General features: G+C 45.8%; 3 protein-coding genes across 3 annotated transcripts; 1 reads left to right on the forward strand and 2 right to left on the reverse strand.

The window, feature by feature from the left end:
• Positions 1-155: 155 nt before the first annotated feature.
• Positions 156-5,361, reverse strand: LOC117865695 (O-fucosyltransferase 10). The gene is made up of 10 exons (XM_034749928.2): positions 4,819-5,361; positions 3,937-4,009; positions 3,713-3,780; positions 2,906-2,994; positions 2,471-2,668; positions 2,128-2,332; positions 1,889-2,056; positions 1,396-1,563; positions 980-1,170; positions 156-534 (listed from the first exon to the last, which is right to left on the reverse strand). Exons 1-10 carry the CDS (start codon positions 5,185-5,187, stop codon positions 396-398), a joined length of 1,668 nt encoding a protein of 555 aa, XP_034605819.1. The 5' UTR covers positions 5,188-5,361; the 3' UTR covers positions 156-395.
• Positions 5,362-10,985: 5,624 nt separating this feature from the next.
• LOC117865701 (uncharacterized) lies at positions 10,986-13,659 on the reverse strand. Its single transcript, XM_034749935.2, has 3 exons — positions 13,230-13,659; positions 12,432-12,655; positions 10,986-11,837 (listed from the first exon to the last, which is right to left on the reverse strand). The coding sequence occupies exons 1-3, from the start codon at positions 13,561-13,563 to the stop codon at positions 11,235-11,237; spliced, it is 1,161 nt and encodes a 386-aa protein (XP_034605826.1). The 5' UTR covers positions 13,564-13,659; the 3' UTR covers positions 10,986-11,234.
• Positions 13,660-19,270: 5,611 nt separating this feature from the next.
• Positions 19,271-22,147, forward strand: LOC117865702 (uncharacterized). The gene is made up of 3 exons (XM_034749937.2): positions 19,271-19,992; positions 20,508-20,734; positions 21,330-22,147. Exons 1-3 carry the CDS (start codon positions 19,722-19,724, stop codon positions 21,930-21,932), a joined length of 1,101 nt encoding a protein of 366 aa, XP_034605828.1. The 5' UTR covers positions 19,271-19,721; the 3' UTR covers positions 21,933-22,147.
• The last annotated feature ends 1,529 nt before the right edge of the window (positions 22,148-23,676 follow it).

Consider the following 23,676-nt stretch of genomic DNA (forward strand, 5'->3'; position numbering starts at 1 on the left):
ATCGCAAGTTTCTTTATAACAAATTGTGTGCACCGAATTTCCCAATTGTGTGCACCTAATTGAGGAAACATGATGATAAAAATACAATCCCGGCAGGAAAAAATTACATTACAAACTAGACCGGGAAAATGGCTCTAGTAGTAGTAATACTGTGCTAAGGAAGGAAGCTCTCTTTTCTTTGTAGTTAGTAGTCCTCTTTACATATACATTCAACGGAATATTTCAACATCCACAGCCAAACTAACTCCCCAGCTCATCTACCTCCCTGGTACTAACAAAACTCAACGAATTTCCAGTCAATCTTGCTATATGGTGACTACCCTAGAGGTTACAAAGTGTACAAAATGCCTGCCTGCACCAATTTGTGTGGTATACTATCCGTATGTATGCTAAACCTATATCAACCCATCTTGCTGACACATGCAATCAGGCATCGGGAAGGTGTATATGGAATCGTTAGGTTTCCTGAATGCAATGCTCCTTACGTCGCTGTGCTGCAGTATTTCCTGCATGTTCTGCTTAAAGCGATCCCATCTGAAATTGCACGAGGGAAATTAAAACAACTCATCTTAATAATACAGTCCTAAACAAAACTATGCCAGAATTAACATTTAGGTGTGCTACAAAATTGTGGACTGGACCAATATATTCAGAAATGTAAAACCTAGGAAAGGCTTCTGGTGTAAAAAAAATTCAGGGATTAGTTCAATGGGCCGTTGGGAAGGCATACTAATTAAAGAAGTTGATTAGGTAAAAACCAGAACAACAGCAAGAACGGACCACTTTTTGGTCAAAACATAGTCTTCAACAATTGTTTTATCAAAGAATTATCATCTAGACGGCCAAAGTTGAAAACCGAATTGCTGTGATCTGACAGCTACTGGCAGCCAGTGATGAGCTAACCACTTATAATTATGGATTTAGTGAATGATTGATAGTTACTGATCGAAACGTATGGTGAGTGCTCCAAACAACTGACCTGATATTGGGATCGTCAAATGATAAAACTAGCTTCCGTTTGTCAGGTTTTATTGTCTTTGAATTCCCTCTAAACAGGTAACGCCTGTGCCCCATCAGAAAGTGAGGGAAGTTTCCTCCTTGAGTTGTCACAAACACTTCACTCTGAACGCAAACAGTGTAATCTAACGCTGCTAGACGAGATGAGTGTCCCTGCAGAGAATAGGTTGGTGAGCGGGGTCCCAATCTAACTTCTGTTCTCAACCAAGACAGATACTTCAGACTAACATATTGTTCCAAATTTGTATGTGGTAAAGGTGAACAGAAGCATGCATGCATACTCGTTCGGTGTTAAAAATAACTCCATCTCTTCTTTAATGAAATGATATGCAGCTCTCCAGTGTATTCAAGTAAACAGAGTGCTGGCGAAAGTAATACCTTGAACTGAGCAAGCTCTTCAGGTAAAGCAAGAGAATCCTTTGTCGCTAAAAGAGGGAACATCTGGCCAAGCGGAGCCATGTATTTTTCAGAATTGTATATTTTACCAGAAGCAACGTACAGGGAGGTGGTATTGTCAAATCCCATGCCTCGTAGCATCATACCAACCTGCAAGAATCCATTCAGTGAGGACATCATCTCCAGTAAACCCTTTTAAATGATTTTAGAAGGCAACTTAGTAATAAACTGAAGCTTAACCGACTAAACTGACTTGAGAATACAGAAAAGCAGGAAAAAAAAGTGATAAACCAAGCCTATAGCAATTTTTAGGACACTTTGAAATACTGACTACATGATTCAGCACACAAATGCAACTGTCTGTCCAACATAAAATGCTGCACTCCCATCAGATGATCCACATACAGCAGCGTAGATATAGAAAGTGTTTACAGTGGACAATACAAGGAGACAAAAAGAAAAAAGGAGGTCTAACCTCTAGAGGAGTAAGAGGACATTTTCCATCCCTTCTATTTGCCTCTGGATTTATCACTTGACCATGTCGACGAAACTTGCCTCTCCAGCTCCTTTCACGAGCATTGTCCATTTCAGTTTTCTCCTTCAAGCCACCGTCATATGTACAGCACGAAAAGGCTACCATATCCTAAAAGTACACAGTATCAGTAGGATGGAAGAAAATACCGTATTGCGAACATGTACGAGAGAATTAATAACCTCTTCAAAGCGAAGATGCACCGAAACATAGTTCCCACCAGTCAAATAACTCTTTTTCATCATTCGGCCAACCAAATCCTCTGCAAGATTTCTTATTGGTTCAGCAAACCTCAGTGCGTGGTAGTTTACCAAACACCTCAAGGCCTGGATGTTCGATGGAACTGACTGGGCTAATCTATTTGAGAATGGGGCTATGCGCACAACCCTGCACAGAACAGACAATAAAATGAAACATGCGCCTTGGCTTTGTCCCAGTTAAATCAAGCTCTCCTTCATTCTAGGTGGAGTGGGGGGGGGGGGGGGGGGGGGGGGGGGGGGGGGGGGGGGGGGGGGTATTCCTTACCCTAACTCCAGCAGTTTTGGAAGCACCTTTTGCACATAGTGGTTCGGTGATGAGTAGGCTTTAGTTCTCATATTTGGTATGCTGCTGATATTATGATTGAAGCGCAGCAAAACATCTTCAGGAAGTTTCTTCACAACTCTTACATGTTCTCTGAGTGTCTCAATGAAATGATCTTCGTCAAATATATCACCAAATTTGCTGGAAGAAATACACCAGGTCAGATTCTATATCCTCATGAAACTGCTAACCAAGAGGTACAGAAGTAATACCAATGATCATTCTCAAATCAAAATGTTAAAGTTTGCAGTTTATGTTGTATGTTAACAACCTTTCACACTCTTAAACTAGTATTTCCCAACAAAATTATAGGAAGTCACAAATAAAAAGGGCATTTTATATGTAAGGAAACAATGTGATAATCAGACAAATAGTTACCTCGCATCACGCCAAACGCTATTCAGATGAAATGTTGGGATCACAAGAATTGCATTAAGCAAGCTGGCCACAGCAACAGCATCACAGATCTGCATTGCAAAATCTGAGTTAATTATTATGCAACTTAGGGTGAAGACTCCAAGAACTTCAGAAATATAATAGATTAGCATCACAGCTAATGGGTACGGATCACAGCAGGATTTTAAGAAATGGAGAGAAGAAATATATTGACAACAGGACATATAAGCATTAATGTGATAACCAAGATGGTACTTCAGACTGTTTTTTTTTCCTAGATAGCAGGACCTTTTCTACATAAGAATATCTAAAACCACTGATTTGCCACATTTATGTCAAAAACTTAATTGAACTATCCAACTCCATATATAAAAGGAAGGAGTGACTTCTTTTTCTGGAAGAAACTCTACGCTGTTGCCAATTCCCTCATTTTCATAATAAAACTATTGAAGAAAGCCAACGCAGTTAAGTAAAATGTGACACTAACATGACTGTCAAAAATCACTCATTGGTGCACCCTGATGTCCATAATCACTCATATATAGAAGCAAGGTGGTAGTAACTTTCTTTTTATGGAAAAAATTCTAGGCTGTTGCCAATTCACTCATTTTTCATAATACAACTATTAAAGAATGCCAGCACAGTTGAATAAAGTGCGTCCAAAACCACTTATTGGTGCATCAAAGATTTACAAGGCACTGGACTTTCATTTAAGGCAATGGCAATGGTATATCTTACTCAGAACAATGAGCACACATCTATTCAAAAAGTAATAATCCTGGTACTTACAGAAAGTCGTTGTTGATTCAGACCACCATTTGCTTCAATCATGAGATAGCCATTTGAGGGCGGCAACTCTGCAAAGAACCAAAATGTGATGTAGACTATCAGTGTTGACTTAAAGTTCATCCAGTTTCCTCATGATTATGTGGCCCAAGAATTCCATAAGGTATATCATTTCAATTGGGTACATATGATGTACGAAATCATAGCAAAGATTTTCAAAATGGAACCTGATCGAATCAGCCTGCTGTTGACACAAGGCATCCATGGCTCCCCAGAATTTTGATATTGTGATGTCATTAACTGCACAATACCAACATAAAAGTGTTATATAACATGAATTTGATAAGAGCAAACGTGTCTAAAGATGGGCACAGATTGGTTCCAACAAGAGGAAAAAATAGGCAAAATAGCAAGTTATTCTACATGTCCAGACGTTACAGGGAAGTCCACATTGTCCATTCCCTACCAATAGGGGTTCATTTTTGGCACATTCCCAGATTGATTTAACAGTTAAATTTGAATGAAGATAACCAATTGCATCCAAAATTGAAGCTCTCAAGAGGCACAGTATTGTGATCTAAAGATTATTTCTTCCTTTGGAATCTTAGGAGGCTTAAACTACAAACATTCTGTTCCTTGTTTAGCAAAGCATACAGCTATGCAACAGGTTGTTACTCAGAGTACATCTAGTTCATAAGCAAAGAAGAAAAAAGACATGATATACTAGTAAATAAATGCTCAGTAGAATCGATCACTCAGAACCGAAGGTGAAGTAAACAAGGCGAAGCCCAAGAAACCAAGAACCATCCTGTATTTATTTCGGCCCTGAACTCACAACAAGAACACCACCTGACGAAACAAGAAAAACAATGCGCATCCCTCCCGTTATTATTTTCCGAGCAGGAACATGTAAAGGACGCCGAAATTCGCGGAATAGTTGGACTAATCCTTGCAGCAAAACCCAGGAAGAGACGGAGCAAAGAAGCACGCGAGAACTGAAGCTTCGCCCCCCCCACAAGAAAAGCCAGCGAGCACCGATGATACCCGTAGCAAAGAAGAAACAGGGGTGGTCGCTACTCGCTAGATAGGAAGGGGAGCAGCGCCCTCACCATGCTGCGGCGCCACGAGGCCGAGGAGGAGAGGGAGGAGGCGGACGCGACGAGCGTGGCGTCGTCGCGCATGGACGGCCAGAGCCGCTCGAAGACGAGGTGGCTGCGGTACACCGACCCGGGCTGTGGCGGCGAGGGCGGCGGGGCCGCGTGGCGCCGCGGCCGCTGGAGCGGGGAGGATGAGGCCACCTCGACGCCCGGACCCCCGCCGGAGAGCCTCCCGGCGAGCAGGAACATGAGCGTCCCCGCGGCGTAGGCGAGGGCGAGGAGCAGGACGACCACGCCGCGCCTCCGCGGTCCGCCGCCGCCGCGGGCGCCCGGGCGGCGCCACGCGGCGGCGGGCTTGCGCATTGACGCCGCGAGAGACATGGGGGCGGGGGACCCTCAGCGGCGGCGCGTGGGGATCATGTGAGCTCCGCTCGCTCAGCTGGGGTGGGGGGAGGTTGGGCGGAAACGGGCGCAGGGATTAATGGAGCTGCAGGGGATGGTGAGGCGAGAGGAGGGAGGGAGAAGCAGATTGGAAGGATGGAAACCGAAAAGGGAAGAAACGCGGAAGGAAAACGTGTGCGCAGGAATTAGTAGTGTGTAACCGCCGGAATCAGCGTGGCCAAATGGCGGTGCGCGTACGTGGCGTCGTGCGACGACCTCGGATTGCCTTGTGCGGCACTAGCCTGATTGCTTGCGCCCTCGCTGCGTGTAGCCTACTTTGGTGCTTCATCTTGACTATAGAATCTACACTTCAGTTTCATATTATATTATGTTCTGCTACCGACGTAACTAGGAATAACATATCGTGGATTTGAAATGAATAACATATCGTGGATTTGAAAAGAAAATTATCTGAATAGAAACGTTGGGTGAAACATATCCTACCATTGTATTGCAAATCTAGCTCTCTCACGCTTAGCGACGTGGAGCAAGCGACCGTTAACTATGTTGACGTCACATGTTTTGCTATTGTCTATTAGAGTACTTGTAGTGTTCCGATCGAGTCGTTGGAATAATAGACATGTAACCTAATACAACTCCAGTTCAACATTTCTTTCTTTCTATATGCTGCTAGGTAACAAAGTTTAGACTTCCGTACTACTCATAAACCATAACCCTAAATACAGATCAGATGGTTTCGTGGAAAGTTCATAGCTAACTATCCAACTATTTTGAAATTCGTGGCTCCTGTCTTTTATTTTGGTGGCAACTTAAACGAAATAGCCTTTTTTAGCGATACATGAATAAAATAGCCTTTTCCGGTTGCGGTTGAACGCTCTCACGAAAATATGACATCCGACAAGAACCTTGAAAACAAGCGTGCACCTGAAGATCGCAGGCACAGAGAATCCAAGGATTCGACGGAGCTCCCTTGTGGGTGATGCAAACTTTCAACGGTCCTCGGATGGGGGCGTGGACCTGGGACTGTGAGGGCAGGCTCTGTTTAGTGCGCAAACCGTCAAATCAAAACCAGCTGCTAGTACTCTCTCTCTCTCTCTCTCCCCGTGGAAGCCACTGCCAAGAGAGAGTAGTGCTTCTGGCTCTGCCTGTTGCTGTCTGATCAAATTAGTGGTGTTATTCATCTGACACCGGATGGTAGTTCGCAGCGCACACCTATGGGGTGGCTCTAGTGGTTTAGCCTTTAGGACTAGGCATATTTGCTGATTACTGAAACAATATTTCGTCCAAGAAATTCTCTTGGCTCTAGTGGTGAATGGAGACGGCGCGTGGATTTTCTCGAGAATTATGAGGGTGTTTGATACTAGGTGCTAAATTTTAACAGTGTCGCATCGGATATTCGGATGCTAATTAGGATGAGCTAATTATAAAACTAATTGCTGAACTCTGTGCTAATTCGCGAGACGAATCTATTAAGCCTAATTAATCCGTCATTAGCAAATGGTTATTGTAGCACCACATTATCAAATTATGAACTAATTAGGCTTAATAGATTCGTCTCGCGAATTAAACTATCTGTGCAATTAATTGTAATTAGACTATATTTAATACTCCTAATTAGCATCAAACATCCGATATGCTCCGGAGCGGCCCCTCGGGCGTCGTCGATTATCCGCACGCGGAGGTCAACGGCGCGGGCTTCGACGACTCCACGCGCGTGCTCTGCCTCAGGGACGGGATGGCCAGCATCGTCTTCGCCAAGCCCGGTGACGCGCGCTGGACGGTGGTGCCACTGCTACGTCAGCTCGCCGGAAGGTTCGGTCTACCTGGTGTTGCGGTACGGAGAGGCGTCGAGCACGTCGGCGTTCCCATCCATTGCGGCTGGCGCCATATACACATACACCAATCTCGGGGCTTCAGCGTCTAACGACATCGTGTCGACAAGCAGAGGAACAAAGGAGGACCGAACCACACCGCAGCCGCACAAGCTCGTCTTCCATGAACACCGGGGTTTAGCTCCGGCTGCCAGTGCCAGGCCCTGCAACTTCTCTTGTTTGGATTGGCGTGATTTTGTTTTGCAACCTAAAAGATCGAGAAAATATTCTACTTGACGTAATTTATCGATCAATGAGCCAAACACTCTTTCGGGTGGGGACAAAGTTGGTATTTCTCAAAACACAGCCAACTGGAGGGCTGGGACGGAATCTGACAGCCTTTTATGGTAAAATTATCACAACAATAAATCGACAAAGTAACTTTAATTTAGGAGACTAAAAGCAAAGATCAACGACAAATGAAAAGTACTTAATAACACAAACATCCAGTCGGTACAATGTATCTTAGAACCACAGATTCTTCACCGAGGCAATTCTGCCTTTGCCATTAAGGTCTGTAATCCTACCATTTTGCCACTGGACACTCCCAAGGTTTGTTTTTACCACGTGAAGGGTCCCAGTGGCAAAAAGTCAAAAACCAAAATGCATCTGGGATTTCATCACTTGATGGCAAAAGCAGAATTTGCGCGCTCTTACACTGCAGCCACTTGGTTGTACAAGCAGCCGTAGGATTAAGCAAAAGGTGGATCACGTGATCAGTTCAGATCCTAGTAAACCTGGTAATAACCTAATCTAGTTTATCCGTGATACTTCATGGTTCTAAGTTCAGTGTGGCGTCTGCACTGGCCTCGACTTCCTTCTTGCTCCTGATCTTGCATCTCCTCTTTGCTTCCTCATCTAGGTAGACCAGGTCTTCGACGACCGCAATGTGCGCATACAGCAGCTCTTCCAGGTTGTCAACAGGAGCAGCCTTCTTACCTTTGCCATCTCTCATCTGCTGGAACTCTTCCTTACCGTGGTTTCTGCTGGAGAAATAGTCGTTGATTCTCATGGCTTCCTGAAACCCAGATATTGTTGGCTGGAACTTCACCAGGAAGACACTCTGATTAGCAGGTCTTCCATGGCTAACCTTCACCTTCTCACGTGGTACCCCTATATCTGGATAAACAAAACAACATGAACAACTATTGGAGTCAATAGCACAAGGCTGCTATTAACAACTAAAGATTAACCTCTCAGAAAGCTGCATTATTACAAATGCATTCATTTTGCTACGAAAATACTACCATAATCACAAAGGAACAAACAAGTATGCCTAAATAAGCCAATGTATCAGTCCATTCATAACATCTTAAGGAAATACTACAGAAGACAACATAAGAACATATTTAGCCACAATCATAATTTCTAAGGTATCCATATTGATAAACAAAAAGTTAACAAGTGCACAGGTATGTTCTTCTGAGGCTCAGCGGAAACTAACTTGCCAGTACGCCTTCAATTTCTTCCATGGACACAACCTTTGCTTCAGTATCCTTTGCCTTGCTCACGATTGAGCTGTTATGTATCACAACTACTGGAGGCCACAACATGAGATCTCCCCTCATGGCATTTACTTCCTCAGATGAAATGGAGTGATGGGCTTTAGATGTGTCTGGAGCAACAAGCCAATTCCACCCCATCAAAACACAGAGTGCTTTGTGAAACCCTAAGTGTTTTGTCTTCAACCCTGCTTTGGATGTATCATAAGCATGTGATAGCAAGGCATCAAGATCTGGGATTTCACCACGTGAAGGGTCCCAGTGGCAAAAAGTCAAACATCCAGTCGGTACAATGTATCTTAGAACCACAGATTCTTCACCGAGACAATTCTGCCTCTACCATTAAGGTCTGTAATCATTATATACTTCCTCCATAGCAAAATATTTATCGCTGTTATTTTTTTCCGATACATCTGACCATTCATTTTATTTAAAAATTTATTGTAAATGTACGAAAAGAATATTTATGATGGTAAAGTAATCATTTATTGTAAATGGCTCAGCCACGTAGATCTCGCCGCGGCGGGGGAGCGGTGGCGAGCCGAGTCGGCCCCTCCCTCCCACGAACGGGAGCGGCGGCGAGCCTGGGTCGGCCCCTCCCATCCACGGACGGGAGTGGCGGCATCGCCCCCGAGTCAGCACCTCCCTCCCACGGACGGAAGCGGCGGCGGGAGCTGCGGGCCTGCGACGACGCCCCGGCTTGGACCTCTGCGGACGGGAGCGGTGGCGGCGCCCCGGCTCAAACCTCCTGCGGACGGGTGCGGCGGGGGCGCAGGCGCAGGGGAGATCGGGAGGGGGGAAAGGAGTTCTCTTTCTCTCTCCCACTTTCATGTGGGACCCACAGAGGCCTTCACGGCAAGTGACGGTAGAATCCAACGGAATGGCAAGTACGGGATGGAGTTAAATTTTCAGTGGCACTGAGGGGATGGAGTTAATTTTGATGGCACGTAAGGAATGAGTTAAATTTTTAATGGCAGATAGGGAATTTGCTTAGGGTTTTTCATGTCCCTTCGTTCAAAAATAAATATACTTCCTCCATAGCAAAATATTTATCGCTGTTAATTTTTTCTGATACATCTGACCATTCATTTTATTTAAAAATTTATTGTAAACGTACGAAAAGAATATTTATGATGGTAAAGTAAGCCACAAACAAAAACAAAATAAATGATGCTTAAATAATTTTTTAATAATATGAATGGTTAAGACTAAGTGTCATTGACAGCTATTTTGATACGGATATTATCATTCAAAATTTGTCAAAAAAAAAATAAGTTATTACACTTAATTTAGTACGTGCTTATATGCACAGGTATGCATCAGTCAATTAGCACCAGAATAAATAAGGTCATTTTAACTCCTTGTTTTTTTTAATCCATCCTACAATTTCTTGGGTGATTTGTTTTTTTGACAGAGGGAGCATGCATGTTTGTCTAATTTGATCATATCACATCACAAGACGAATTAATATCATTGTCAAATTCCTTATGAACTATCCAAATCCAACTATTTAGGCATGTTGTCTTTTCTTTTTCCTTAGCGTAAATTTACGGCATGCAAAGTAATTGAGACTAGCAAATGTATTTTGACCGGTTATCTTTAAGCTAATTAAGTAGGCCCTCCTAGTGGTCCAAAGCGAAGGATTGCACTTTTTTTAGGATTTTTTTGAAGTGTTAGAATTGCGGTTTTTATTAGGTGAATGGAGTATGTGAAAGTTTTCACCCTTTGCATTTCAGCGGTACGTAAGAAAATTGGACAAAAACGTCCTTCTTCATTGGATTTTGAGTAAGTAACCGAGATAGCACGGAAGAGAATGGAAATTTAAGTACTGGCACGTAATGACGTAAGTAAACTCAAAACTTTATATATCACATAAGGGAATGGTATAATGTTTAGTGGCATACAAGATACTTTTTTCAAAGAGAAAGATTCATGGTGCCAGGTTCCAGCGGTTGCTTTGGATGAACTGAAGGAACTTTTTATTTCCTGGCCACGAGGGCAGTCTGATCAATTCCTGTGCCAGTGAATATGAACAGAAAATGTAAATGAATGAAACGAAAGTGGTGGAGAGGGTAAATAATCAAGATGGCCACGAAACCAGTGTACGAGGGGCTCATGTTGAACATGGCAGCTTGACGAAGCCCAACAGAGCAGGTGGTAAATATCTTATTATTTTCTCACGAAATGTAAATAGAGAGTAATTAGGTGGCAGAAATGTTCATCGCACACACTCATCAGTTGGATGAATTATACCCTCCGTCCTCAAATATATGATGCTTAGGACAAGCAAATTAGACCATTTTTGAACTAATTTGTTTGTCCTAAACTTCATATATTTATGGATGGAGGTAGTAGTTGTTTATGTAACATATAAATCAAAATGCATACTGACTCGACAAAGAAATAGATATAATCAGGGCTAGAGGCTTACATAAATTAAATCTGCATGGCAGCATAACCAGAACAAGTACCAGACATCAGTTCACAAGCATCTTACATACATATGTTATAACACTAGGTACACTGACTACAAAACAACTACATAATAACTTAAACCACCCGAAGGAAGCAACATTAGTTTGCCAGGTAATAGCATCACCAAGTCAGTGGCCGAGTCATGTCGTGGTACGATGACACACAGTTCTGAAGTAATCTAAGGAAGAAGAGACCATGCAACCACCATGTGCAGGCTCGAGGATCCAATGTGAAAATAGCCTTGATTTCTCAGGGCTGACTTAGGTACAAAACCAAACTTCTTCTCAAGCTTAGTGCTGCTCTCGCCAGCGTCACCTAGCTGTTCAGCCTTGATGCCAAGGATCAGTTCAGCCCTCTCCTCCACGACGACTACTCGGCGCTGCAGTGTGACCTCCCCATCCTCGTTGACGACCACCTCCTTGCCCCTGGTGTCCAGCAGCACTACATCCTCACCAATGCCCGTGTTGCAGGCAGTGAGGCGTGCACTAAAGTTGCCTGATCCCTTGCTGATGCGGGCAGTGATGGTCGCCTCCACGGAGCGCTTGACATGAGCGTACCTGACCTCCACTGTGCTATGCTTGCTTGAAAGCACCTCTGTTCTGGTGTAACTGAGACTGCCTCTGTAAGAGATGTTGTTGTATCCAAAGAAATCCAAGCATAAAATCTTGTCATCTTCAGACAATGAACTCCCTGTGTCCTTCACTTTCAGGTCAATCTCAAAAATAGGCTCATCCCACAGCAGGATAGCTCGGCTAGGACCTGTAAGTTCCAAAAGAGAATCCTGCATACAGTGACACAAATTCAAGGCCAGCAAATTTCAATTGCCTTTAGGAACACCATCACTAAAGGTGCATCAGCAGCCAGACAAATTAAAAGCCCGCAGATTTCAATTGCCTTTGGAAACACCATCACTAAAGGTGAATCAGCAGCCAGCAATTTATTTCACTAGTGATGCACATACAAAACCACTTAATAGCATCCTCTAAAATGCAGATTTAAGGATCAGGAATGTGCCCACCTACTGAAATCTTGCATGTCAGGGCCAGCCAACCAAGAACTGAAGTGGATACCAACTATAAAAACTACATTTGATATACTTTTAAAAATATAACCAAGTTTTACTATTTACGTTTTAAGAGCCAGCAGCAACATGCATAAAGTATCTCTGATGGAAAGGTTCAGATCCTAATTCACAGTATCAACCTGTATAAATATTTCTTCCGAATGCTAGCTTGGAGCTAAGCGCCATAAAAATCAGCTGATATTACCAGTACTACCAAGCAGATTACACCATATACATGCATTGAGATGCTTATAGTAGATTAAATGGGCAATGGAATAGGACAGAAGTTGAAACACAGATGTTTGAACATGCCTGAGAGGTGAGGGTCTGGCAATTATCTCTGCCTCGCCTGAAGAGGTAGTTGCGCTTCCAGTCTAGGGAATCGCGCACAGCGACAATGCCATAGACATCTAGTGGCCATTGGAGGTCGCTGGTGATCTGAGTCACCTTGACGAAGAAGACCTCCATGGTATCACCAGGTCCAGCAGTTAATGGCAGCATCGGTATGTCCGTGTAGCACATGGGAGGGTACTGGGCTGAAAAAGGAACGGGGTTATTTGTTAGTCCAGTCATCTATACCTAGACATCATAATTGATTGATGATGAAGCAAACAAATGCTGTGCATAAGGAAAAACTGTTACTCGTATAGCTGCATATGATAAAATGGCTTGGAAAGGGGATTTTTTTACTATAAACATTTGACAAACAATGTAATTAGGAGCAAATATATGGGGAAATCATATAGATCTCAAGCCAATATGGGATTGAAACGGGGTTCATATTAACATTTAATATTATCTTTTATTCTTTCTAAAATAGAATCAGTAGGTTTTGTAAACAACAGGATCTAAAACGGATGACCCACATCATGACGTTTTTTCTAACCTCCTACCATTGATCTCAAGCACCAGTCCCCAGCAAGTTCACGCGTCTAATCATGCCTCCTTGATATAAGAAAAGAAACAAATGCTACGGATTTGAAATTACGGTTTTTGAGTGGATCCTAATCCGTTGGCCACGACTGAAGAAAGCTCCAACAAGATGATCAAGACGAGGAAAAGCTGATCAAGACGAGGAGAAGCAAGAGAGATGTGCAGACGAATACGTACTCTCGGCCTCGAAGGGGATGGCGCCGTTTCTGTCGAACATCGAGAGCCAACTCTTGCGGTGCAACTCAAAGCAACCCTCCGGCCCCAGCTCCTCCTCCTCCTTCTCCTCATCCGTCTCCATAGCGCTGTGGTGGTCGCCGTTGTTGGCCTCGCGCGGCCTTTTAGCATCGCCGCCCTGAAGCACTTGACCCGCGGCCTTCTCCAGATCCAGATCAGACCTCTTGTGGCCGTGGCCGTGGCCGTTCTCACCCAGCTTCGCCTCCAGATCCAGATCAGACCTCTTGTGGCCGTGGCCGTTCTCACCCAGCTTCGCCTCCAGATCCATCGCCTCCATATTCCGCCGCCGGGAAGGTTAGGGTTTTTGCCCCGCCGCCGAAGAGAAGGCTAGCGAGATGCCTCTAGATCTCGGATTGGTGTTGGGACGGCCGGGGTGGGCTTGTTGACTGATGAGGTGAGAGAGGTCCGCGGGCTGCTGGGATCAGTAAAGGGCCTGTACATTTCTCCCGGCCCGTGTTGGATGACATGGGGATGGCCCAAAGCTGGAGCTTGATGATTAGGGCCCTGTTTGAGTTATCTGGCATAAGGGGTTGATGGGCTTACGGGGTGTTTGATTCCCTGTCACATCTTGGCATACCTAAGCTTAGGCAAGTTTGATCAATTGGTAGGTGTTTGGTTGGCCACTAACTTTAGACAATATTCTTTTTGAGCTCCACATGTCATAGAGTTAAAAAATATAGCAAAATTCTCTTTGCTATGGTAAAATGTGGCTTCAAATTTCTTTATTTTGTAGTTTGCCACACTTGACAAAGGATAGATGTAGCAAATGGTGGCTAGCAACCAAACATCATCGCTTGTGGCCGGGTAGGCTCCAGTGCATAGAGCGAGTAGCGATTTCTGTGAAAAGAGTGCGGTCTCAGCTCAGGCAACAACATTAGCGTGTTTGGTTGGCACTTGACAAAGGTTAGGTGTAGGCACAATTAAGATTAGACAAACTGAGCTCAACGCTGGAATCAAATTTGTCAGTAAAAAATTATAACATGTGGGGTATAGAGCTAGGATAGTGCACAGTGAATCAAAGTGGCATCATAGATGAGCTCTTTTACGATGCACAATATTAGGCTATACTAGTGTTCGAAAGGGATTAGTATAAAAACATCCGATGGTTAAGATTAATTGTATAGTACTAAAATTTCACGTGCGATATGGGTAGCATACATAGGTAGTATACGGGGTATCATGATAAGATAACACAAATGGTATCACTATAATGTTTTTTGACACTAGCATAAAGTCTAAAATGTCATTCTATTCGAAATATCACTTTTCCAATGTAACCATTACTAAATTATCCACATATAATAATAGACGTATATATACCACTACGTATTGTGCACATGCATCATCAAATCGTAAGTCCCTAGTTATAAAAAAACTGGTACCTACATATAGGATTTGTCTATGCAGCATAGGGGTCTTGGAAACGGCACAAGCGAATTTTTTTGAAGGAACAGGAGGACGAAACCCCTACTGAAGTGCATTGAAATAAAATCAAGTTACAGAAGAAAAATGGAGATCGGTGTGAAGTGAAAGAAAACAGGAAAGATTACAGGGCCTCTAGCCAAGCCATCGTGGCAGGGTTCCAAGCCGGTTTTGCCCGATATAGACAGACAGTGGTCAATTCTTCTTTGAATTTTCTATTGCATCCTTGCACCCACGGTGCAGTATTATTGAAGGTCCAGTCATTCCTCATAGACCAAATAGCCCAAGCCATCAGAATTATGACTTCCATGTAAAAGGGCACATTCAGTTTTTCATGATGGAGTTGAAAATGTAAATTGGCGGCCTGGCTGTGTTGACCACAATCCCAATGGAAGCCCAGCAAGCTTTGGCAAAATTGCTTCTTAAGAATAAGTGTGGCATTGTCTTCCTTTTCTGTAGGATGCAAAGCTCACAGGTATAGGTATCTAAATGCATGGTTTTCCTGCCAATAATGTCTTTGGTGCTCAACCTGTCTTTAAGTAGTAGTCAGAAGAAAACCTTATGTTTCATTTGACATTTGGACTTCCATATCCATCTATAAATCGGGTGAGTGTTTCTCGTGCCTGTAAGAACTTTGTAAGCTTTTGCTACCGAGAAGATAGGGCTGCCCCAGATGTAGGTCCATTGATCTTTATCATGGGATGCCCTCTCGTTTGCCAGTCGGTCCGGAGAATCATTAATTGCTGTTGAGCCTCTTCCGAAAGGAGGAGATGAAAATTTTGCTTTAGCGGTTCTGTGTCGGTGGCCTCCTTGAATGAGATCGGTTTATTTCTGGCGTGTGAGAACAACTGTGGGAAATCCAGGGATGGCACCTATGTCCATCCCATGTATCTATCTAAAATAAAACCATAGATCCATTTGAAACCCACACCGATGCCATCCCTTTGAATTTGTCCAGTAGTTTAACTATGTCTCTCCACCAGAATGAGCCCTTTTTATGCTGACCAGGCAGTTTGCCGTTATTGTAGTAATTATCCCAAACTAGATGAACCCAGGGAATGTCAGCTTTGTTAAAGAACTTGTATAGAAACTTAGGAGCAGGGCGTCATTTTGGGTGTTTAGGTTGATAACTCCCAGCCCTCCTTGCGGTTTTGACAGGCACACCATAGGCCAAGCTGCCTTAGATGGTTTTTTGGAGTTCAAGTCCTGGCCTCTCCAAAGACAGTGCTTTCTATATTTGTAAAGCTGCCTGATGACACCCTTATGAAGCTTCAAGGTTGCCATGTGAAAGATTGGGGAGGAGCAGAAGACTGAGTTCACCAGTTCAAGTTTACCTCCCTTAGTAAGCAAGTTTGATATACCTCCCAAACTTCCCTGCACCCTCTTTATTAAGGGCATGAACCCTGCAATGTTGGACTTTGTCGTGCCTAGTGGCAAGCCTAAGTATGTAAAAGGGAGACTGCCAACTTGGCAGTTGAACAGCAACGATAGTTCTTGTGATCTTTCTTCCGAAATGTTAAGAGGAACCATAACTGTCTTGTTATAATTTATCTTGAGGCCAGTTGAGTTCGCGAACTGGTTAAGGAGATGCTTGAGATGTAGGAGCTGGGATGGGTCAACTTCCATAACCAGTAATGTGTCATCAATAATATAGGAGGCATTTATGCTCTGAACACAGACATTTCTATCATAAAACCCTTCACACAGTTTGTAGAAGTCTTCTGCAATTAAGTGCCAGCATCTCTTGAGGAATTCCCAGTTGAAACCATCTAGGCCTGGTGACTTGTTATTGGGCAGTTCTCCAATAATTTTATCAATCTCCTCCTTTATAAAGGGTGATTCGAGCCAATCTAGGTCCGGATCTGGAGTTATCAAAGAGGATAGATCAAAATACATGTGACTGAACTCTGATCTCCCATTCGTTCTTTAAATGCTTCCCATATGATCTTGGCTTTGTCATCAGGCCCTGTGGCAACTTGGCCATTGGTATCGGTCAGTGAAGATATATAGTTAATTCTATTTCTGACTGAGGCTTTTGCATGAAAAAACCTTGTGCACTTATCCCCCCTTTTGGCCCAATTTATGGAGCTTCTTTGTTGCCAATATATCTTCTGTTGCTGGAGCAGGTTTTGCAGGTGTGCTTTGATGAGTTCTCTGAAGTTCCATTCTTGGAGGGTAAGGTCTCTGAACTCTTCAATGAGGTCTATTAATTGAATGGTGTCTTTGGTGTTTTGTATCACTTTAGCCAGGTTCGGGAGTTGGGCCTTCCAGATCCTGAAGATTTTCCTTACGTTCTTGAACTTGGCCCCAATGGCCTTAGCCCTATCTGTACCTGTAGTCTGATTTGTCCATCCTTGTTGAAGAATGCTTGGGAACTGATAATGTTCTAGCCAATAATTCTCAAATCTGAAAACCTGTGGCCTTGGAATACTTGTAGAGATCGATATGACACATGGTGTATGGTACGAGAAATCTCTGGATAGCGATGAAGCAAAGGTGTTTGGGTAGGAGGTTGTCCAATGGCTAGATATGAAGAACCAATCTAGTCTTTCCAAGAGGGGATTTTGTTGCTTGTTTGACCAGGTGTATTTGCATCCTTTGAGCTGGATCTCTGTTAGCCTTAGCCTACTGATAGCTTCATTAAAGAGAAGCATTTCCTGGATATTTCCTCCCGGTTTATTTTTATCTTCCGGTTTCCTAATCAAGTTAAAGTCTCTAAGGCCTTGTTTAGTTGGCCAATTTGGAAGATGCAAAATTACTGTGCCAACACTGTAGCACACTGTAGCGTTTCGTTTGTATTTGTGAATTATTGTCCAAATATTGACTAGGCTTAAAAGATTCGTCTCGCAAAGTACAACAAAACGTGCAATTAGTTTTTAATTTTGTCTACATTTAGTACTCCATGCATATACCGCAAGTTTGTTTGATGTGATGGGGAATCTTCTTTTTGCATAGTGTCAAAGTTGGGAGTTGGGGGTAACTAAACATGGCCTAACTATTAACCATTTTTCCTCCTCAGGCATGTCAACATGTTTGAACCAATCAATAAAAGCTAGTTTCCCTTCCGGCGTGCAGGGTGCATAAACGTTTGTGAGAATCCATTGTTCCCTGACAGCTTCATTGAAACTCGATGAAATGGGCATAGTTGTTTTGGAATATAGGTTCCCCGAAATGGGCATAGTTGTTTGAACCAATCAATAAAAGCTAGTTTCCCTTCTGGGGTGCAGGGTGCATAAACGTTTGTGAGAATCCATTGTTCCCCTGACAGCTTCATTGAAACTCGATGAAATGGGCATAGTTGTTTTGGAATATAGGTTCCCCCTTGTCGCACCTGGTTTTATAACAAAACCAAGTGCTACCTATATGTATATGTATGCCAAGATCTAATTTCATAACATCATTAGTGAATAACAGTAACAGTATCACGTAAAAAGATAAATAAAGACTTACAAGACTATCAGTGTCGTTGTCAAGATTAGCGGATCAAGACTTAGACTAATAAATTTCTTATATGCGCGTAAGGCTTGAGATGGTGGCGCGGGAGACACAGGGTTTATACTGGTTCGGGCAAAGGAATACCCTACGTCCAATGTCAGGAGCTGCTCGTGTTGCCCAGGCGGGGTTCTGTAGTAGGGGTTACAAGTGTGAGAATGGGATCCGGTCCCAAGTCTCTTGGTGTGCACTGATGCTTTAGCAGGGTGTCTCCGTATGTTCTGTTGGCTTGGAGGCGTTATGGTGCCTTGAGTTGTGCGTCGAGCCCCCCGTCTCAGGCCCCCGATCCTCCTTTTATAGCGTAAGGAGACCACCGGGGTTACAGGTGAGGCCGGGTGTGGGGAGCAGTAAAGAGTTAAACATAGCTGGGTAAAAATACAACACGAAGGGAGGAACCGAGTTCCCAGGTCTTCGACGTCTGCCGGCACGTATGCCGGAGAAGGGTGGCCGCCGTCGCGCCCTGTCGATGGCCTCCTCGGTGGCTGTAGCCGCCGGGTCATGATGAGGGCGTTTCGTCGCGACTCTGGTGTCCGTTGGGGGAGGCGGCGGATCCCGCCGTCCTGCTGACGGCTTGCGGAGAGCGGACGTCACATCCCTGCCGCCGGGCGCGCGGGACGCGAGAACGGGCGAGGCTTCCCTCTGCTCCGGGCGGCGCAGGCCATGAGTGCCTTGTGGCGAATGGGAGGAGGCCGCAGGTACTGTAGCTTGTACAGTGCGGCCGCGCATGGGTACTTGCAGCAGGTTGCGTGAGGAGCGCGGTCATCCTTCTTCCTGACAGACCTGCGGCGCATTTATGGCGAGATCGACAGGGGGACCCACGAGATCTGCGCCCGAGGCGGATACTTGTCTGGCGGGCCCGGGTCAGCCCGACCCCCTACGCTTGGGGTCGGGCGAGGCGGAGACCTGCGGCGGGGGGTCGGACGCTCCCGACCCTAGACCTGCGGTCGGGCGAGGCGGAGCTTGGTCTTCCGGAGGTCGGGGATGCCTGACCCCGGGATACGCTCACAGGTATAGGTATCTAAATGCATGGTTTTCCTGCCAATAAGCACATCTTGCACACCCCCTACGCTGGCATCCTTTTTTGTCACCGCTTGCCTTATCCGCTCGCCCTCCGCCCCGCGCCCGCCGCCGCCGGCCACCTCCGCCCCGCGCCCGCCGCAGCCGGCCACCTCCGCCCCGCGCCCGCCGCCGCCGGCCGTCCTCCGCCCCTCGCCCGCGCCGCCGGCCGTCCTCCGGCCTCCCTGCGCCCGCGCCCGTGCCATCCTCCGACCCCGTGCGCCCATGGCCAAGATGGGGATTTTGGCCCCACGAAGGGGACGAAGCCGCGGGGAGCCCCTTTTTTGGGCTTCTCCTCCCTCTCCTGGCTCCTCTCAGCGAGATTTCCGGAGCTTCAGGTATGAAGCCGGTTGAGAAGCCCTACCAAAGGGGGCCTAAGTTTAGTCCGGGGTACCCCCTAGAGGCGTCTCGCTAACCTTCTCTTCGGTGGCGGGGCAAAAACCCTAACCTTCTCGGCGGCGGAATATGGAGGCGATGGATCTGGAGGCGAAGCTGGGTGAGAACGGCCACGGCCACAAGGGGTCTGATCTGGATCCGGAGAAGGCCGCGGGTCAAGTGCTTCAGGGCGGCGATGCTAAAAGGCCCCGCGAGGCCGACAACGGCGACCACCGCAGCGCCATGGAGACGGATGAGGAGGAGGACGAGGAGCTGGGGCCGGAAAGTTGCTTTGAGTTGCACCGCAAGAGTTGGCTCTCGATGTTCGGCAGAAACGGCGCCATCCCCTTCGAGGCCGAGAGTACGTATTCACCTGCACATCTCTCATGCTTTTCCTCGTCTTGATCAAGCATTCGTTTCTTTTCTTATATCAAGGAGGCATATATAATTAGACGCGTGAACTTGCTGGGGACTGGTGCTTGAGATCAATGGTAGGAGGTCGATCTGTCTAGCCAGACGGGGTGTAGGTCTACATTCTTTAATTTAGAAGAACGCCATGATGTGGGTCATCCGTTTTAGATCCTGTTGTTTACAAAACCTACTGATTTTATTTTAGAAAGAATAAAAGATAATATTAAATGTTAATATGAATCCCGTTTCAATCCGATATTGGCTTGAGATCTATGTGAGTTACCCATATGTTTGCTCCTAATTACATTGTTTGTCAAATAAATCCCCTTTCCAAGCCATTTTATCATATACAGCTACGAGTAACAGTTTTTCCTTATGCACGGCATTTGTTTGCTTCATCATTAATCAATTGTGATGTCAAGGGATAGCTGACTGGACTAACAAATAACCCTCTTCCTTTTTCAGCTCAGTACCCTCCCATGCGCCGCACGGACATACCGGTGCCGCCAGTAACTGGATCTGGTTCTGGTGATACCATGGAGGTCTTCTTCGTCAAGGTGACTCAGATCACAAGCGACCTCCAATGGCCACTAGATGTCTATGGCATCGTCGCTGTGCGCGATTCCCTAGACTGGAAGCGCAACTACCTCTTCAGTCGAGGCAGAGATAATCGCCAGACCCTCACCTCTCAGGCATGTTCAAACATCTGTGTTTCAACTTCAGTCATATTCCATCTCCCATTTAATCTAGTATAAGCATCTCAATGCATGTATATGGTGCAATCTGCTTGGTAGTACTGGTAATATCAGCTGATTTTTATGGCGTTTAGCTCCACGCTAGCATTCGGAAGAAATATTTATACAGGTTGATACTGTGAATTAGGATCAGAACCTTTCCATCAGAGATACTTTATGCATGTTGCTGCTGGCTCTTAAAACGTAAATAGTATAACTTGGTTATATTTTTAAAAGTATATCAAATTTAGCTTTATAGTTGGTATCCACTTCAGTTCTTTGTTGGCTGGCCCTGACATGCAAGATTTCAGTAGGTGGGCACATTCCTGATCCTTAAATCTTCATTTTAGAGAATGCTATTAAGTGGTTTTGTATGTGCATCACTGGTGAAATAAATTGCTGGCTGCTGATTCACCTTTAGTGATGGTGTTCCCAAAGGCAATTGAAATTTGCGGGCCTTTAATTTGTCTGGCTGCTGATGCACCTTTAGTGATGGTGTTCCTAAAGGCAATTGAAATTTGCTGGCCTTTAATTCGTGTGCCACTGTATGCAGGATTGTCTTTTGGAACTTACAGGTCCTAGCGGATCTATCCTGCTGTGGGATGAGCCTGTTTTTGAGATTGACCTGAAAGTGAAGGACAAAGGGAGTTCATTGCCTGAAGATGACAAGATTTTATGCTTGGATTTCTTTGGATACAACAACATTTCTTACAGAGGCAGTCTCAGTTACACCAGAACAGAGGTGCTTTCAAGCAAGCATAGCACAGTGGAGGTCAGGTACGCTCATGTCAAGCGCTCCGTGGAGGCGACCATCACTGCCCGCATCAGCAAGGGATCAGGCAACTTTAGTGCACGCCTCACTGCCTGCAACACGAGCATTGGTGAGGATGTAGTGCTGCTGGACACCAGAGGCAAGGAGGTGTTCGTCAACGAGGATGGGGAGGTCACACTGCAGCGCCGAGTAGTCGTCGTGGAGGAGAGGGCTGAACTGATCCTTGGCATCAAGGCTGAACAGCTAGGTGACACTGGTGAGAGCAGCACTAAGCTTGAGAAGAAGTTTGGTTTTGTAGCTAAGTCAGCCCTGAGAAATCAAGGCTATTTTCACATTGGATCCTCGAGCCTGCACATGGTGGTTGCATGGTCTGTTCTTCTTTAGATTACTTCAGAACTGTGTGTCATCGTACCACGACATGACTCTGCCACTGACTTGGTGATGCTATTACCTGGCATACTAGTGGTGCTTCCGTCAGGTGGTTTAAGTTATTATGTACTTGTTTTGTAGTCAGGACTTGTTGTGGTTATGCTGCCATGCAGATTTAATTTATGTAAACCTCTAGCCCTGATTATATCTAGTTCTTTGTCGAGTCAGTATCCATTTTGATTTATATGTTACATAAACAACTACTACCCCCATCCATAAATATATGAAGTTTAGTACAAACAAATTTGACTAATTTGCTTGTCCTAAGCATCATATATTTGAGGACGGAGGGTATAATTCATCCAACTGATGAGTGTGTGCGATCAACATTTCTGCCACCTGCTGGTTACTCTCTATTACATTTCGTGAGAAAATAAGATATGTACCACCTGCTCTGTTGGGCTTCGTCAAGCTGCCATGTTCAGCATGAGCCCCTCGGTACACTGGTTTCGTGGCCATCTTGATTATTTACCCTCTTCACCACTTTTGTTTCATTCATTTACATTTTCTGTTCCTAACTTGGGCTTCGTCCATTTATTTCGTGGCCATCTTGAAAACTTTCACATACTCCATTCACCTAATAAAAACATGAACTTTCCTGTCGTTCCCTTCTATCTGAGAGCCTTAAGTCGAGACCACCTGCGTGGCCTTTGGTTGCGAGGCCAGCCCCTGAGCCCCCGCGCGTTGCACGGGACCGGTCGGAGGCTAGGTCGACTTTCGTACGTTACCCCTCAAGCGTCCGTTCGCTGGGATGGAGGGGGCGAGCCGTGCCACGCTATCCTCGCGTGGACGATCCTTGGTGCTCATTGAGCTACTAACGGGTTGATTTGAGTGGGTCCCGGTCCCCGTTCGGGGGGGCGGGGAGGTCCGGCTCGGGCCAAGCTGGTGGCGTACCCAAGGCTTCGGTCGGCCAATTCATATAGTTCCCGAATCCGTTCGGTTGGATCCGGGGGCTCGTTGCCTTTCTTCGGGGAAAAAGCATGAACTTTGATGCCGGTCCGGACTCGAATGTGAGATTGAGACGCCCTGGGCTGTCGCGCGCCCGGGTGATGGCCGCTTGCGGACCCGTCTCCTCTCAGCCCTCGCTCGGGGGCATCCTGGGGCGGTTGTCGAACCCGCGGCGGGCCAACCTTCGAACCCCTGGATCGTAATGGGCCGTAGGGTCGTTTTCAGCCCCTATCCCTTTCTTACCTCTTGGTGGGCCTTGGGCCGAACGTGGAGGGAGGCCGTGCCTCAGACCGGATGTGGAGGAGGCAGTGCTTTGGGCCGGTCGTGGGAGACGTCGTGCGCGTGCCTCCCGGGAGTTGAAGTGGTGGAGGGCGCCGACCCGCGAATCGAGGGAGGAGGGGATGTTTCCGCTCCACGGCGGACGCAAAACCGTCTCCTTGCCGAAGAGCAGAAACGCCGTAAGGACAAGGAGACGGCGAAAAGGAAGAAGAAGGCCGCCAAGGAGTTCCAACGGCGGCGGAGAGGGCGGGTCATGTCAGACGACGGCGACGACGACGATGATGATGACGAGGAGGAAGATGAGGAAGATGATGAAGAGGAGGAAGAGCTGGTTTCCTCCCTTCGGTCGGGTGCGCTCGTAATCCGGGAGGTGCGCCCGCAACCGGCCGCGGGGGATGAGGCGGAGGGGACGTCCGCCCGGGGCTTGGTCTCGCAAGGCTCGGGGACTGCGCCCCAGGGGTCGGCGCGGAGC

This window comes from Setaria viridis, chromosome 7 (genome assembly GCF_005286985.2).
Source record: "Setaria viridis chromosome 7, Setaria_viridis_v4.0, whole genome shotgun sequence".
Taxonomy (NCBI): Eukaryota; Viridiplantae; Streptophyta; class Magnoliopsida; order Poales; family Poaceae; genus Setaria; species Setaria viridis.